Below are 17,201 nucleotides of genomic sequence, written 5' to 3'. Positions count from 1 at the left end.
TGGGGAGGGGTGTCGTACAGGCTTCTCCCTCCCTTCACCTTTGGTGGCTGAAGGCGGGACGGGAAAGGGCCGTCTGGACCGGCGCGCAACCCTCCGGAACCCCCAGGGGCGGAGAGCCAGGCGGGAGACCCGGCGTCTGCCTGGCCCGCGGGAGGAACCTCCCCACCCGGGTCCGGGCCCCAGGCCCTGCGCGGCGCCCGAGGCCGGAACAATAGCGCGCGCTGGCGGGCGGGGGCGGGGCGCTCCGCCGGGCACCGCCCCCGGCCCGCCCCCCGCGCTCCCACACTAGCTCGCACACTGGCTCGCACACTGGCTCCCACCCGCCGCCCGCCCAGGCACTGCCCGCGGGAGCCGCCGCCGCCGCCGCGCCCGCCATGGACGTCCGCCTGTACCCCTCGGCGCCCGCGGTGGGCGCGCGGCCCGGGGCCGAGCCGGCCAGCCTGGCGCCCCTGGACTATTACCACTGCGGCAAGGTAGGCGGGGGCGGGGTGGGGGCCCGGGAAGGCGGGGCCTGCCCGCGCCTTCGGACCCAGAGCCGAGCCAGAGCGCCCCGGGCTGGAGCGCGGGCAGCAGTCTCCCGGCGACTCGGGACGCGGGCGCTCTCGGGGACACACGCGGGGAGATGCCGGCGGTGCCGACGCGCGGGGACACGCACCCATCAGCCCCGCCGACGGGCACATGCCACTCACGCCGATCCCCTGGCGGTGACACTCACGCCCAGAGTTGTTGGGATCACAGGCAGAAGTCACCCCGACAGTCACTCACACGATGTCACAGTGACACACTCACCCACGTCCCCCTGACAGCCTCGCATGCATTCACAAGCCGACACACAGTGACCCACTGTCACACACACAGCCATCCTGCTTACACTACCGTCCCACATAAGTCACCCTGACAGTCATTTATTTCTACACAGCCACACGCAGTCACTCGCCCACCTGCGCTGTCACACCGCCACATGCAAGCCACCCGTTCCCACACTGCGACGCCACACACCGCGTTCCATGCCCCCATCCGCCGTCACACGCAGTCACAACTGGGGACAGGCACACAAAGAAGTCGCTCCGACAGTCACTCGCTCACGCTCCCAGTGACTCAGACAGTCGCACGCTGTCACCTATAGCCACCCCATGGACGGGGAACCTCAGGCACACTAATCGCCCTGACAGTCACACGCGGTCACACCCGGGGGCAGCCGCGGCCACCACACCGCCCTTCCCCCACCTCGGCCGTCCACACTCGCGCGTGGGCGGTTTAACTTCTCGGCGCCGCAGCGTAGTAATTGGGCCGTTTGGTAATCGGTTGTCACCGCCCGGCGGGGCCTCGGATTGCGAGCTGGCCATGGCCCAGCGAGGCCTGTCCCCTCCCGGCTGGGGCTGCGGTGAGGGATACCCCTTCTTTCCCGAGGTCGCCGCCTCCACCCGCAGCCAGGTCCCAGCCCCGCTGCTTCGGGCGCGATGCGAGCTCGCGCTCCTGGAAGCCCGGACGGGCGGCGACCGACCCCGCTCCCCGCGCCGAACCCAGCCCGGGACGCTGAGGTGCAGCGGCGCCGTGCGCGTCTCCTCCCTCGCCCGGGAGGGAACTTTCGAACTTAGTTAGGAAGCCGGACGGTCCGTGCGTCCGCGGGACTGTGCGTCGGTCCGGGGCCGGCCGGAGCCGAGCGCGGCTTTTCGTCACTCGGAGCCCGGATTGAACGGCGCGCGTGGGTTTCCCCGCGGCCCTGGCGCAGACGCGCGGGCTCCACGGCACTGTGTGGTGAGTGCGCGTCGGGTGGCTGGGTCGGCGGCCCTCCGGGGCCGTAACCCCACCCCACGGGCTTTTCGTCAAGCTTCTTGCTGTGGGGATGCTGCGGGGAGGGGGCGTCCCCGCGCGGAACCTGGGGCCGCCCAGGCTGAGTGCGTCCTCAGGCCTTGGGGAGCGGCTTCTGGACTCCGGGGGCAGAGCCCTGCGCAGTTCGCCTGGGGCTTGGGGTGGGGTCCGGGGCCCTCAGGGCCGGGGGCGGCGTGGGCCGGGGGCAGGCGGCAAGTGAGGTCTCGCGGAGGATGGGGCGATTATCTTTTGTCCGGTGACGGGCAAAGTTAGAAGCCGAAGAGGGGGATGGTGTCTTCAAGAGAAGGCCCGTTCTCGGGCTGCTTCCATCTGATGGAGGAAGAATTGATTAGAAGTAGCAAGTGGAGTCTTTAGGAAGGAGAAGACGGTTGGGTTTGCGGCAGCTCGTCTGTCTTCTGCCCTTGGCTTTGTTATTTTTTAAAATATGAAGTTGGCAAGGTTCCAGCTCCTGGTTTTGGGGCAGGGGTGAGATTGGGGATTTGGGCCTCAGAGTCTGGTTGGATGGGTGCCCCTCGCCTGCAGTGCTCCTTTTGGGGGTGGTGTTTCTGTAAACCTCCTCAGAGTGGGGTGGTCTCATAAGGGGGCCTTTGGGAGGTGGCACTCAGTCGAGGCCCCAGCTTTATTCCGATGCTCTGTAAAGCTCTGACTCAGCACCAAGAACCAGTGTGAAACCCTGGTGGGAGGGAACCAATCAGGGAGTCAGAAGCTGGTGATTCTGGTTTCTGTCTGTGAACTAGGACCCCTGACCCAGAGCTGAGGGTGTGTCCAGGTGGAGGAGGGTGGCAGCTGGGCCACTAAGATGGGTGAAAGAAAGGTCTGACATTGCATTTGGACGTGTGATCTGCTGCTTGATCCTTCAGCCTCATGGCGGTGTGAGGCAGAGGAAGTCACTTGGCTCAGGGAGGGGTGGGTCAGAAGCCTGTCGGTAGCAGATCATAAGTGGGCAGTCGCCTTCAGCGCTGGCGGTTGGGGGGTGGGGCAAGTTGTGCCGAGGAGCTGATGTTGAGGGACTGGGGAGGCTCTGTCCTTACAGCTGGTCACTCTCAGAACTGGAGGGGAAAAGAGGCCCAAGATGCAGCCATGACCACAATTGGGGTCTATAGACTGGGCTGCAGAACCAGGACAGGGCCTGCACATTGGGGGCTCGGTCCCTGGAGCCCAGATAAGAGGCTTGTCCCCACAGGGCCTGAGAAACACAAGGGCAAGCCTTTGCCAAGTGATGCTGGACAGCCGTGGGGCAGTTGACCTGGAAGGGCCCTTGGCAACCGTTCCCTTGGTGACTGTCCCCTTAGTGATCCTCTAACACAGAGATTCCAGCCTCTTTAAACCAAAGTCATGAGTAGTGGCTGTTCTTTGGATATCTTTTGTTTGAGAAGATACACAATGACGCAAAGCTGGTATGGTTTCATTTTTGCTTTGAAATAGATGTTTATTAATCACTATAATATTAGCATGCATTTGAAAAATAGCTTACAAGATATGGAACAGGCACATTACTTATTTTATGTAGTAATGGTGCCTGGTGAGCGCAGGGGCTTGTGGCCCTGTAGCCCTGTCTGTGGCCCCCTACTGGGAACCATTAATCCCCTCCTTCTTCCTTCACACAAGGGGAAACTGAGTCATGGAGTAGTATACTCATAGGTTACATAGCAAAGGAAGAGCACAGCTGAGGCCTGAACGCAAGTTCCTGGACTCCCAGCTTGACACTTGTCTGGCGTTCCCCACACGTCTCTGTCGTGGTTTGGGGGTTAGGAGTCATGATGTTCTTCTAGGGTAACTATGAAGTCCCTTCATTAGGGTTTTGGCAAGGTATTTTATCAGGCTCGGGGCATTGCCTGGGGCTTCCTGCTCAACCATGGCAGACTAGTGGAAACTGGCCATTGGGATTGGGCAAACCTGGATTCAAATCTCCGCTTGTGGCTTTGTGACCTAGGGCAAATTATTTTACCTCATTGAGATATGATTTACATACAATAAAATGCAAATTTTAAGTGTACTGTTCCATGAGTTTTGACAAATATATAACCACATGTGTAACCACTATCCCAATCCAGATATAGAACATTTCTGTCACCCCAGAAAGTTCCCTCATGCTCCTTTCCAGTCAGTACCCCCTACCCCTAGAGGAAACTACGTATCTAATTTCTATTATCAATGCTTTATTTAAGTTCAGTTTAAGTGTACTAAGTTAATTTAAGTTTTAGAACTTATGAAGCATATACATTTTTGCATTTGGGTTCATTTTGCTCAGCGAAGTGTCCTTAAGATTCATCCATGTTGTGTACGTCAATAGTTTTTTCTATTTTATTTAGTAATATTACATCATACAAATATAGCACGATTTGTTTATTTGTTCACCTGCCGTTGGACATTTGGGTTTGTGTCCATGTTAGGGCTGTTATAAATAAAGCTGCTGTGAACATCCTTATACAAGTCTTTCTTTGAGTGGGGCAAATTATTTAATATCTCTGAGCCTCAGTGTCCTCTTGAGGACAACATTGTCTACCTCTGAGGTTCGGGAGAGTTAAGTGAGTTGATACAGGATAGGAAAGTTCTTGACACATACCAGCTACTAATTAGATAACAATGCTATCAACCACCTGGGACCTATTCCAGTAAGAGGCTTGGCATCTCTGTGTTCCAAGTATCCTTCATCCCTGGTCCAAACATCCTGGGTACAAGGCCAACCCAGGATGAACCCAGGGTGTTCAAGGCCAACCTGGGTACCACCTTCTCCATGCAGTGCTCCGTGGCCAACAACCTTCTCTCTTTCTCCAGGCATGCCCCATCACCCCAAGAACTGGGGTTCAAAACTGCATGGGTTTTGACATGTTCTGTCATCCATCATTCAATCAACAAACAGTTTTCGAGCACCTCTTTGTGCTAGGCACTGCACTAGGCAACTGATGGTACAGCAGTGAAGCAAAGTGACACATACTGCTACCCTCTGGAGCTTACATGTCAGCATGGGAAGTCATAAATATATGGGTGAGATAGATATGGTATTGTGACTGATGCCATCGTTACAACTATGGAGAAAAATGAAGCAGGGAAGAGGGTTAAGGATATTAGGTCCAGGGGCCGGTTTGCAGTTTTAAGTAGGGAGGTTGGGGAAGGCCTTGTGGTCTAGATCAGTAGGTCTCAAATTTATGTACCCATTAAGAATCATCTGGTAAGATTTGAAACAAAAACAGATTCCTGGGCATCCCTTCCTGCCCTGAGATTCTGATTCAGCTGATTCGTGCTGGGGTCCTGAGGGTTTACATCTCTGATGAGCGCCCAGCCATGCTGCTGCAGCTCTGGAGACCACACGTTATACAGCAGCGGTTTGGTTGTTTGTATACAGGCTTTTGTGGGCTCCCACCAGGCAGGAACCATGCCCAGCACCTGGCACAGTGCCTGACCCATAATTACTCAGGAAATTGTGCTGGTGGGTGAATGATTCAACTCTCCACCCACACAGCTCTGGGCACAGCATCTTGTCCCTGGATGGGATCTAGACAAAGCTTAGTTAGTGAATGATTGGAGGCTCCTTATGGCGAAAATCCATGAAGTGGAAGTTGCTGGTCCCACCTCACCCAGACTTGAGATATGAGAGACCCGTTCAGCAATCCTAGTAGATGAGGTCCCCGCATCATCTTTCTGCTGGGGCACAGGTGGCTGTGGGTGGGTCCTGGGGAAGAAGCCCTGGGTGGGTTGGTCCTGGGGGAACTCTGGAAGGGTGCCTCTGTCTCTGTTAGGAAGATTTTTTACTTTCTGTCTAAAGGTGCTCCCTATAGCCTTCCCGCAGTGTGTCCCAGAGGCTCCTCAAGGACCACACTTCCGTACCTACCAATGTCAGGAGCAGCAGCCCAGGCCTGACACAGCCCCTCCCCCTGCCCTCCCCCCAACCCAAGTCTGCTGGGTGACCTTGAGCATGACAGTGCCTTTCTCTGGGCCTCTGTTCCCCTCTGTGCAAAGGGAGAGCACATAAGTGACCATTATAGCCTCATGAGATGGGGAGCTATGGTGTGGAAATATAACGAAATAAAGTCTGGGGCATGTCCTTTATAACTGTAGAATGTGGTGCACCCGGCAAGGATGAGGATGATACTTTTTGAAGAGATAGGCCCTCATATGCATCAGAGGGTAGGAACCACCGTGTCTGTCTACCTTTACTTTTGTGTTCCCAGAGCTTGCCTGGCACATAGGTGCTCAGTAAATATTTGCCGAATGAACAAATTCAGGGCTGGCCTGTTGTTCCCTGTGGCTTGAGGAACTTAGCATCTGTTTGACTCTTATAATCTGAAGACTTTGCAGTGAGCACATCGTGTCCAGAGCAGGGCAGGGCAGGGGCCAAGAGTCTTTTGGTTGACCTGACATTCCTAGAAGAACTTCCCTGAGTAGGCCCAGGGAGCAGAGCCCAGCATGGAGAGCAGCCAGTAAACTGGGAAGAGCCTCACCCGCATCCCAAGGATCGCCCTGCAGGGTGGCTGCCAGCTCCGTGTGATTCTGTAGGGCGTTTATTTTGCTTCTCGGATTTCCCAGCGCTGGTCTCAGGTTAGGAAGGCAGTATAAATTCTGGGACCTGGCAGACCTGGGTTTGAACATTACCTTACCATCTTCAGTGCAGGCAAGTTATTTCACCTCCCTGTGCCTCAGTCTCTGCCTCTGGAAAATGGGCGCATCAACACCTCCCCCACAAGGTTGCCGTCAGAGCTGGAAATCCTGCCTGTAAGGTACTCAGCCCCAGCAGGAAATGCTTTCATTTCTATTCACAAAGAGCAGCACAATTGAAAGTTAAAATGCAAGAGGAATCTAGTTTCAGCACTGGCTGCTGGGGGAAGGGTCTTCCTAACAACAGGCCTTTCCATGCCTTGGTCTCTGGATCTGATTTTCCTGGGTCTAGGGTTTGAAGAGATCTCTGCGCAGCATTCTGGACAGACAAGGAGCTGCTCACTTCCTTTGCATCTTTCTTTTTCCTTCTTGAATCTGTGTGGGAGGGAAGGTGGGTTTAGGAGGCAGAGAAGACTGGTTCAGATTGCAGCTGCACCGTTCATCGGCGTGGGCCGCTGACCTTGTGCACATCATTCAACTGCTCCAAGTCTCAGTTTTCTCATCTGTACAAGGGGACAGTAATGCCTTCCTCATATTGTTGCTATGAAGCTCAGATTAAAGTAACAGACATGGAAGTTCCCTCTCATCTAGAACAGTGTTTCCCAGCCTCAGCAATATTGACATTTTGGACCTGACAGTTCCTTGTCTTGGGGGTTGTTCCATGCATTGTAGGATGTGTAACATCATCCCTGGCCTTTACCAGCTGGGTGCTAGCAGCACCCCGCACTCTAGTCACGACAATCAAAAATGTTTCCAGACTTTGCCAAGTATTCCCTGGGCGGGGAGGCAAAATCACCCCTGTTTGAGAACCACTAATCTGGAAAGTGTGGTACAGGTAAACTAGGAGATGATGGTGATGAGAGTGGCAGAGCTTTGGGGCTCGTGCTTTCTGTTCGGTATTTTAGTCCTGTGTCTCCTTGTCAGCAAATCCTGTATCCACGTGGTTGACAGTTATCCTATTTATTTATTTACATGGACCAAAAAACTACATAGTGATTTTTCAGCATGGTTTGGGAGCAGCAGTAAAAACATATGGTAAGTAATTATTAACTTAATGAGTCGTGGTAAACTGTAATTTTATATCTTAGTGAAAACATGTTGTATAACACGGGATAATAAATTTTGTTCAATTACCCTGATGCTTAAACTTGCTACCGTACAGTTGCGATTTCTGGTGCCTGCTAGAATGAGCAGCAAGGTTGTGGCTTTTCAGTGCGTAATGACCTGTTTCCAGCTGGGTTTTTCAGATGTTCAGCAGGTTTTAATGCGTGCCTACTGTGTGCTAGGGGATTCAGCCCTGTCCTGAAGGTGCAGGGACTCAATAGGAAACTCGGCTTTCCTAGATGAAAGGCTGTGTGGATCTGTAATATATTGGCTCGAAAGGCAGAGTCATAATTAAATATATAATTATCTGGGGAAGTGATAGTGTCAGAGGTGTGGGAAGGCTGCACACGGCAGAGTCTTACAGGGAACACCAAGCAGGCTACATGGGGGGCATGCAGAGTGGTGGGAAGGCGTTCTAGGCAGAGGGGCACCCTTTGCAAGGTGGCTTGGAGGGGATTTGGGGATACTGTCAGCCTAAGTCAGGGAGTGCTGCCTGCAGGGGAGAGGGATGACAGCAGGAATCGTTATACGGAGGGAGTCTCGCATCCCAGCTGGTTGGGTTTTAAGTAGAAAGGTGCCTTGGAGCCAGGTGCCTTGGTTCAGAGTATGGAATGTTTCATGTTGCTGGATCCAGACTATTGTCAGTCACTGTCTCTTGGTCTTCTGCTGTGGGAAAGTTTTTTGGTCTTTTGTTTGTTTGTTTGTTTTTTGGTGGAGAGTTTAATATTATAAATGCCTACAAAATATCCTTCACTTGTATGAAACTGGGGTTTATCGTAAGTAGGCATCCTATTTTTTTACTGCAATATAGTTGATTTACAATATTGTTTTTGTTTCAGGTGTACAACAAAGTGATTTAGTTTTATATATATTTTTTTTTTCAGATTCTTTTCCATTATAGGTTATTATGAGATACTGAATATAGTTCCTTGTGCTATACAGTAAATCCTTGTTGTTTATCTATTTTATATGTAGTAGCGTGTATCTCTTAATCCCATACTCCTAATTTATCTCTCCTCCCCCTTCCCCTTTGGTAACCATAAGTTTGTTTTCTATGTCTGTGAGTCTGTTTCTGTTTTGTAAATAAGTTGATTTGTATTATTTTTTAGATTCTAGATATGAGTGATGTCATATAATATTTATCTTTCTCTGACTTAGTTCACTTAGTATGATATTCTCTAGGTCCATCCATGTTGCTGCAAATGGAAATATTTCATTCTATTTTATGGCTGAGTAATATTCCATTATATATGTATACACACACACACCACATTTTCTTTATCCATTCACCTGTTGTTGGACATTTAACTTGCTTCCATGTCTTGGCTTCTGTAAATAATGCTGCTATGAACATTGGGGTGCATGTATCTTTTTGAATCAGAGTTTTCATCTTTTCCAGATATTTACCCAGGAGTGGGATTGCTGGATCATATGGTAACACTATTGTAGTTTTTAAAGTGACCTTCATACTGTTTTCCATAGTGGCTGCACCAATTTACATTCTGCTATGGGAAAGTTTAATGACATGTGTTTGATTTCCCCCAGTAGCCAGGGATGCTCTGCTTCTCAGACTTTAGTGCAACAGAATCACCTGGAGGGCAGTTAAAACACAGAATGCTGGCACCACCCCCAGATGTTCTGATTCAGTATGTCTGGGGAGGAGTTGAAAATGTGCAGTGCCAACAAGTTGGTGATGCCAGTGCTGCTGGTCTGGGAAGCACACTTAGAGAACCCGGCTCTCGTCAAGAATATGGGAGGATTTTCCCGCCTTGGCCTAGGACAGTAAGGATGTACTGCTGGCCTGGGACATGTAGCCCTAACTTAGACATGGTCAGGTGTCCCAGAGACTCCTGCCTTTTTCAGGACCCCTGTGGGTCATGGGGAGCGTCTCCCTCACCTTGGAGAGAATCTTAGATTGGACTCCCTGGAAATAGACTCTGATGTGGAGAGTTGCCTGTGGAAGGTGTATCTGGGGGGAAGTTCTGAGGAGGTGCACCTCGAAGGGAGTAAGAGAAGCATGGTTGGGCAGAGGGAGATGCTGGCCTGGGATACAGTTAATGATGAAAGCATCCCACAGGGACCTTTGGAGCTGGACTCCAGTTTGTCTCAAACTAAGGCAAGGGGGCTGCCCATTCCTTTGATTCTTGCATCCTCTGGTCACTGGCTTCAGGTGGCCCCCACAGGGTATAGCTGTGAGCCCAGAAGTTAGAGAATGAATGGGTGGAAAGGGAAACACCACACTGTCCATTTCAGGGAGCTGCATTTCGGGGGGAAAACTCACCTTCCTCTTGTTTCCCAAGAAATCAAGGGTCAGCATATTGATGATTAAATTTTAGAGACTTTTGAGTCACTTGCTAGATTCTTCTTTGCTTCATGCTGTGAGGGAGAGCTGGGAGATAACTGCTTCTTAGGTCTGAGTGAAGAAAAATGATAATTAATGGAATTTTCTGGGGCCCAAGGAGATTCTCTTACACATTCCTAGGTAGGATTCCAGAGTTCTTGTGCTGAGATGTCGCACATTTTCCTGTGTGGTAGGGAGAACTCCACATTGATTTCTGAGGAGCTTCTGGGCCATGCCTGAGTGAGTCACATCTGGGCAGGGGACCGTGGCTTTCTCTTTGGACTGGAGTCCTGTCACATTCTTCAAGAGCCTCTTTGCCCTGCCCCCACCTCAGTGTAGGTCAGCATCCATGGTGGTCCCTTTATCAATCTTTCAGCTTTTCTGAGCAACCAGGAAGCTCAGAGGCAAATGCCTGTGTCACTTGTAGGCATGACATAGGATATCATGGGACATCTTTTTTTTCTTTTAATTTTTATTTATTTATTTATTTATTTTTGGCTGAGTTGGGTCTTCATTGCTGTGTGCGGGCTTTCTCTAGGTGAGGTGAGCGGGGGCTACTCTTCGTTGTGGTGCGCGGGCTTCTCATTGTTGTGGTGCGCGGGCTTCTCATTGCGGTGGCTTCTCCTGTTGTGGAGCACGGGCTCTAGACGTGCAGGCTTCAGTACTTGTGGCACGCGGCTCTAGAGTGCAGGCTCAGTAATTGTGGCTCATGGGCTCGAGAGTGTAGGCTCAGTAGTTGTGGCTCGTGGGCTCTAGAGTGCAGGCTCAGTAGTTGTGGCGCACGGGCTTAGTTGCTGTGCGGCATGTGGGATCTTCCCAGACCAGTGCTTGAACCCGTGTCCCCTGCATGGCAGGTGGATTCTTTTTTTTTGGTAACATCTTTATTAGAGTATAATTACTTTACAATGGGGTGTTAGTTTCTGCTTTATAACAAAGTGAATCAGCTATACATATACATATATCCCCATATCTCCTCCCTCTTGCGTCTCCCTCCCACCCTCCCTATCCCACCCCTCTAGGTGGTCACAAAGCACCGAGCTGATCTCCCTGTGCTATGCGGCTGCTTCCCACTAGCTATTTTACATTTGGTAGTGTATATATGTCCATGCCACTCTCTCACTTCGTCCCAGCTTACCCTTCCCCCTCCCCATGTCCTCAGGTCCATTCTCTACATGTGCATCTTTATTCCTGTCCTGCCCCTAGGTTCTTCATAACCTTTTTTTTTTTTTAGATTCCATATATGTGTGTTAGCGTACGGTATTTGTTTTTCTCTTTCTGACTTACTTCACTCTGTATGACAGATTCTAGGTCCATCCACCTCACTACAAATAACTCAATTTCGTTTCTTTTTATGGCTGAGTAATATTCCATTGTATATATGTGCCACGTCTTCTTTATCCATTCATCTGTTGATGGACACTTAGGTTGCTTCCACGTCCTGGCTATTGTAAATAGAGCTGCAGTGAACATTGTGGTACATGACCCTTTTTGAATTATGGTTTCTCAGGGTATATGCCCAGTAGTGGGATTGCTGGGTCATATGGTAGTTCTAATTTTAGTCTTTTAAGGAACCTCTGTACTGTTCTCCATAGTGGCTGTATCAATTTACATTCCTACCAACAGTGCAAGAGGGTTCCCTTTTCTCCACACCCTCTTCAGCATTTATTGTTTGTGAATTTTTTGATGATGGCCATTCTGACTGGTGTGAGGTGATACCTCATTGTAGTTTTGACTTGCATTTCTCTAATGATTAGTGATGTTGAGCATTTTTTCATGTGTTTGTTGGCAATCTGTATATCTTTGGAGAAATGTCTATTTAGTTCTTCTGCCCATTTTTGGATTGGGTTGTTTGTTTTTTTGATATTGAGCTGCATGAGCTGCTTGTAAAGTTTGGAGATTAATCCTTTGTCAGTTGCTTCATTTGCAAATATTTTCTCCCATTCTGAGGGTTGTCTCTTGGTCTTGTTTATGGTTTCCTTTGCTGTGCAAAAGCTTTTAAGTTTCATTAGGTCCCATTTGTTTATTTTTGTTTTTATTTCCATTTCTCTAGGAGATGGGTCAGAAAGGATCTTGTGTGATTTATGTCCTAGAGTGCTCTGCCTATGTTTTCCTCTAAGAGTTTTATAGTGTCTGGCCTTACATTTAGGTCTTTAATCCATTTTGAGTTTATTTTTGTGTATGGTGTTGGGGAGTGTTCTAATTTCATTCTTTTACATGTAGCTGTCCAGTTTTCCCAGCACCACTTATTGGCAGGTGGATTCTTAACCACTGCACCACCAGGGAAGCCTTCATGGGACATCTTTTGCTCATTAACTCACTCCCAATTTCATTTCATTCTTCTGTCATTTCCTCCTTTGTCTTGAGTCCTGCCATTTTTTTTTGAAAAAAATTGTTTTTATTCTCTATAAAATACACAGAAATATATTAGAATAAAAAAAAGTAGAGCCCCCTCTCATTCTCTTTCATTTTCCCCACTGCCCTCTCAGCCCTGCTCCCCAGGGCTAACCACTGAGGGGAGTGTGGTGGGTATACTTCCAGACATGACCATTCTTCAGTTCAGTACTTCTAATAAGTTTATTGTTTCTGTTTCTGTAATCACTTTTTCATTTCTCAGAATTCTGTATTGTTTCTTGATTGAGCTTATGTTCTAGTAGCCCATTCTTTTTTTTATGGATATGTGAATATCTTGAATCTTTTTGAAGATAATGTTTCAGTTTTTAAAAAAAGTTATCTTCTGTTTGCTGCATTAACTCTGTTTTCTTGCTGGTTAGGTCCTTGGTTCGCTTCCTGGTCTCTCTTTTATGCTGATATTTTCTACAAATGCCTGGTGACTCTTGGTTGACATTTATTTGTGAACAAGGGTCTAGATTGATCTGTTCTGTCGTTGTAAGTTTCCTCAACATCTGTGAAAGCCACGAGCATGTGGGTAGGCAATGTGAATGTTGATTTTAGGTGCCCTGGGTGGGGTCTGTGTGTAGACACTTAAAGCTGGAGACTTCTACTAGACCATGGGACAAGCTCACTTGAGGTTGGGGACATCTGTTTCTCTTATCAGCCAGCAGTTACCCATGGGCACTGGTGCACTTTGTTTTGTTTTTTCTGCATCATGTCCATCCATGGTGGGGGAATCCCCGAGACGGATTTCTCATTTAATTAAAGAGTTCTTCTTCCTGGCTTTAGCCTCAGGGCAAAACCAACAGTCAGCTTCTCTGAGGACTGTAGACTAACACAAAGGTCAAGTCACCTCCCCCTGTCCAGGGCTTTCAGCCCCTGCTGCCTGTGCTTTGCGATTTTCTGGGGTTCGGTTAGGAAAATAACTTTTCTGGAGGTCTTGTGTTAGTGTGCAGGTACCTTAGAACTGATAGGTTTCATTGTCAGTCTGTCTCTTCGACTTCTTACTTTCCAGCACCCTCTCAATGTTTCTGATGCCCAGCCCTTTCTTGTTTTCTTATGGGCTCTTTTGGAGTTATTCAGTTTTCATCTCTCTATCTGAATTATGAATATATGTGTGTGTGTACATACGGATTATGAATATGTGGGTGTATCTACCTCACCTTTTTTTTGTCATTCTGGTGGGGTTTAGAAGAGGGGAAAGGTAAAAGTATGTGTTCTACCCATCATCTTGAACAAAAAGCCCCCTCTCACAGATTTTTATTTCTAAAATTTGTGCTGTTTTATGGAGAAAAGTAGGGTAGAAATAAGCACAAATTATCCTCTGAGCATTTATTGCCTGTCAGGCTCACGCACTCATATCATCTTGCTGAATCTTCGTAAGAACTATGCTAGGCACATGTGTCCCCATTGTGTCGGTGAGAAGACTGAGATCCAAATAGGTCAAGTTACAAAGGGCAGCAGAAGAGCTGGTTGGCAGAGCTGGGGTTTGGCCTATGCCCTCCCTGCTCCTCGCTCCTGCAGCCTCCGTGGTGCCCGCTGGAGCTCTCGCCCTCTGCAGGGATGCAAGAATGGACCAGCTCACCCCTTGTTTTTACTGTTGATGCATTGCCTGTTCTGGGGGCCAGGGGCTTCCCAGCTGGGCCTCCTGCCTTGGTTTTCAACTTCGAAAATCATTTGGTAATAGAATGCCTTCACATTAGAGCTAATTCAAATGTGCTTATCTCGAAGTTGGGCCTAATTTGTAGGAATGATTTAGAAACCTGTTGGAAACGAATCCAACTCAGTAGTATAACCCAGGGTCAATCTCATGCATAAATTTTATTGTTCCACAGTGCTATGTTTTGACTCGAACTGAACTTGATAATGTGGAAGGGGGACCCGGGGCCTTTCTTTGCTCATTTATTCCACAAAGATTTAATGAGTGCCTATTGAGTGCTACCTACATTATTTAAGGAGGTCCCTTTACCCCACCCCACCCCTATGCATTCTCTGTTCTATATGTCCACCAGAGCTGTACGTTAATTTTTATACAAAACCAGATAGTGGATTCAAATATAACTTCTGAGTTCTATGGAAGTGCCTGGGTTCATATCCTGTCACTTACAAGCTGTGTGACTTTGGACCTGTCACTTAACCTCTCTGAGCCTCAGTTAACTCACATAATTGCATTTGCATCTCAGGTTTGTGGTGAGGCCTCTGGGAGATCAGGTAAGTCATCCCCTCCCTCATTCCTGTGCCAGGTGCTGTTCAGGTCAGCTGGGCCCTCGAAGGACAGTGAGCATAGATGTCATCCCAGGTTTTTATGTCTTTTTATAAATTGGAGGTCTAAGGAGCTTCTGAGTTCAGAATTAAGTGTAGTGGTGTTTCTGGTTGGGGTGGTCTCGTTTCTCCTCTGTATCAGTTCTCTTCTTTCTCATTGAAGCTCTCACAGGAACCCTTTAAGGTTCAATTAAACATTCAGACTCACCAGACTCACACAGGTTACCCTTGGTACCTGTCTCCTTGAAGGACTTGGGAGAGGAACCACCGCTTGCCAGCAGGGCACATGATCTGTCCCTCTTCTGTGGGAGTACTTCTAGCAGTGGCCTCTGCGGGAGCCCACAGAGGTGGCCAGCAGCTCTTCTCTTTGTCAGCCCCCGCCCTGCCAGGTTTTACTAAAGATGCAAGGGAGTGAGACCCACAATGGGTGGGTTTGGAAGCCACCCTGACTTAGAAGCTTTAGTTCCCAAAGGAACATCTCTTGTAACAATTCCATAGTATCCACATCAAGGGTCCCTGCAAGGGGCATGTCAGTTACAAGAGTCACTACACTCAGGGAAACTTTAACTATGGCTTCTTTATCAAATCTTTGTAATTTATTTATAACTTATTTATAGTTCCTTCCAGTCCAGATGCAGCTTACCAATCAAGGGTCATTTTACCACAAGCAGAGTTACCTAGTAATATAGTTAACATCCTGCTTTCATCAGGTTTCCAAGGGAGTTACGCTAGACAGTTAACAAAGCTGAAATGCTTTTGCAAAAGGGAAAAGGGTTTGGTTAACCCTTTATCCATATTCGCCATCCTATTTTCCCCTGAGGGATGGCGCTTTTCAGCAGTTCTTTTGGAGGGATGAATGAAGCCCTTGGTATGTTTTGAAATGTATCCCATGCTTGTGTACGTTTTCTGATTGATTATATAAGACACACTCACACTCTGGCCAAGAGATATGCTTTGGAGTCATATTGGCCTGGGATCAAATTCTGGCTTTGAAACTTATTAAGAGTTAATTCATTTACTCATTCATTCATTCAGCCATGCAAAGAACATTCACTGCCTGCTGTATGCAGGGCTTGGAGGTATATGCCAGGCATGGAAAGGAGATGAAGACCTGGTCCTTGTCCTTGAGAAGCCACAGCCTAATATATTAGAGAGACAGGCAAAAGGAAACAATTCCAAATGGGTGTGAGACTACCAGGCCAGGCAGCGGGGGAGTTAGGGAAGTTTTCTCAGAGGAGGGGACACCTGGCCTGTGCTTGAAGGTGAATTGGCCATGTGAAGAAGATAGGGAAAAGCATTCCAGGTAGAAGGAACAGCACGTGCAAAGCCATCGAAGGGGCCAAGAGTGTCAAGAGATGAGGCTAGAGAGGGGAGCAAGGCCATTTGGAAAGCTACTTATTATCTCTGGGCCTCAGTTTCCTCATCTGCAAAATGGGATTAACTGTGCTTACCTGCTGATGAAATTAAATGAGATAATAACTTGTGTTTAAGCATCTGGGATACTTAATTTTAATTCCCTTTCCAAAACTCTCTATGGGTGCCTAAGAGCCAAACTTTGATTTTAAATGAGACAAAGAGAAAAAAAGACCCCTAAACCTGCAGGGCCTGGCCTGCCACCTGTGCAGTGCATTTCCTCCGCTGGCTCTTGTGTTAGTCCTTTTACTTGTCTTGTGGATCGATTGCTAAATGTTTGCATGCTGTCTTGGATTATGTCTTATAGTATCAGAGAAGCACATAATTGTGTTTTCCTAAAGACTCCACGTTAACAATAAGCCACGACCCTGTTGCGGCGTCTTTGGGACAATATTCCCTCTGCCGACAGCCTTGAGTCTGTCCGATGCTCTGTCACGTCCTGTCACTTGCTGCTTTGTCTTGCTTTTCTGAAAGGTGGCCACCTCCCACATACAAGCTGGGGGCACTTAGCTTTTGGGGATATTCACTATCCAGTGACCACAAGTCACACATCACGATGAGCTGAGGGGCCATCCCGACCATGACGGAGCTCCGTCTGATGTGTAAATTAGATCCTGTCATTTCTCTGGGCAGAATTGCTCATGGGTCTCTGTTGTGGCTTGGTGAACTCTGCCCAACTGAAATCAGACCTCTGCTTAAAACCTTCCAATGCTTCCCCTGGTGTGTAGGTAACATCAAATGCCTTTTTTGGTGCAGACATCCCAGTGTGATCTAACCCCTGCCTGCTTTTCCAGCCTCACTCCCAGCTGCTCTGTCCAAGGCCCCAGGCTTTGTGCTGGGGATACGGTGGGGAGCAAAGCCAGCCTCCATTGACTGTATTCTAACCACCCCAGCCTTCTTGCTTTTCCCCAGACACCTCCACCCCCATGGTCTTGTTTGCTTGAGGGGCCTTGCATGTGCTGTTCCCTTGGTCTGGAATGTCCTTGTCTTCATTCTGCACAAGGCTGGCTCCTGCTCATCCTTCAGGTCTCAGCTTTATCCTCACCTCCTCCAAGACTCCGACCCCCCTAATCTATGCAGTTACCCTGTTATTCTCTATCTCAGCCTCCAGTGTATTTTCCCCCTTGCATGATATATCTATGAGATGACTTGAGTGTCTGTTCCACCTTGAGGACAGTAAACTTTCCAACCAGTGGCATCATGCTTGTTTTCTTCACTACCTAGTCCCTGGCACCTTAGCGTGGTGTCTGCTATGTAGTAG

At 48.9% G+C, this 17,201-nt stretch overlaps 1 protein-coding gene across 4 annotated transcripts in view; it reads left to right on the top strand.

The window, feature by feature from the left end:
• Positions 1-334: 334 nt before the first annotated feature.
• The window catches only part of TOX2 (TOX high mobility group box family member 2), a 137,235-nt gene continuing 120,368 nt past the window's right edge, over positions 335-17,201 (top strand). For all 4 annotated transcript variants that reach the window (XM_036827291.1, XM_036827294.1, XM_036827293.1 and 1 more), the window contains exon 1: positions 335-473. In XM_036827291.1, the coding sequence (XP_036683186.1) occupies positions 375-473 (99 nt within the window). In that variant the 5' untranslated portion in view covers positions 335-374. The remainder of the gene's footprint in view (positions 474-17,201) is intronic.

This window comes from Balaenoptera musculus, chromosome 15, assembly GCF_009873245.2.
Source record: "Balaenoptera musculus isolate JJ_BM4_2016_0621 chromosome 15, mBalMus1.pri.v3, whole genome shotgun sequence".
NCBI lineage: Eukaryota > Metazoa > Chordata > Mammalia > Artiodactyla > Balaenopteridae > Balaenoptera > Balaenoptera musculus.
The sequence above is the reverse complement of the archived record's forward strand: the minus strand, read 5'-3'. Positions and strand labels throughout refer to the sequence as shown.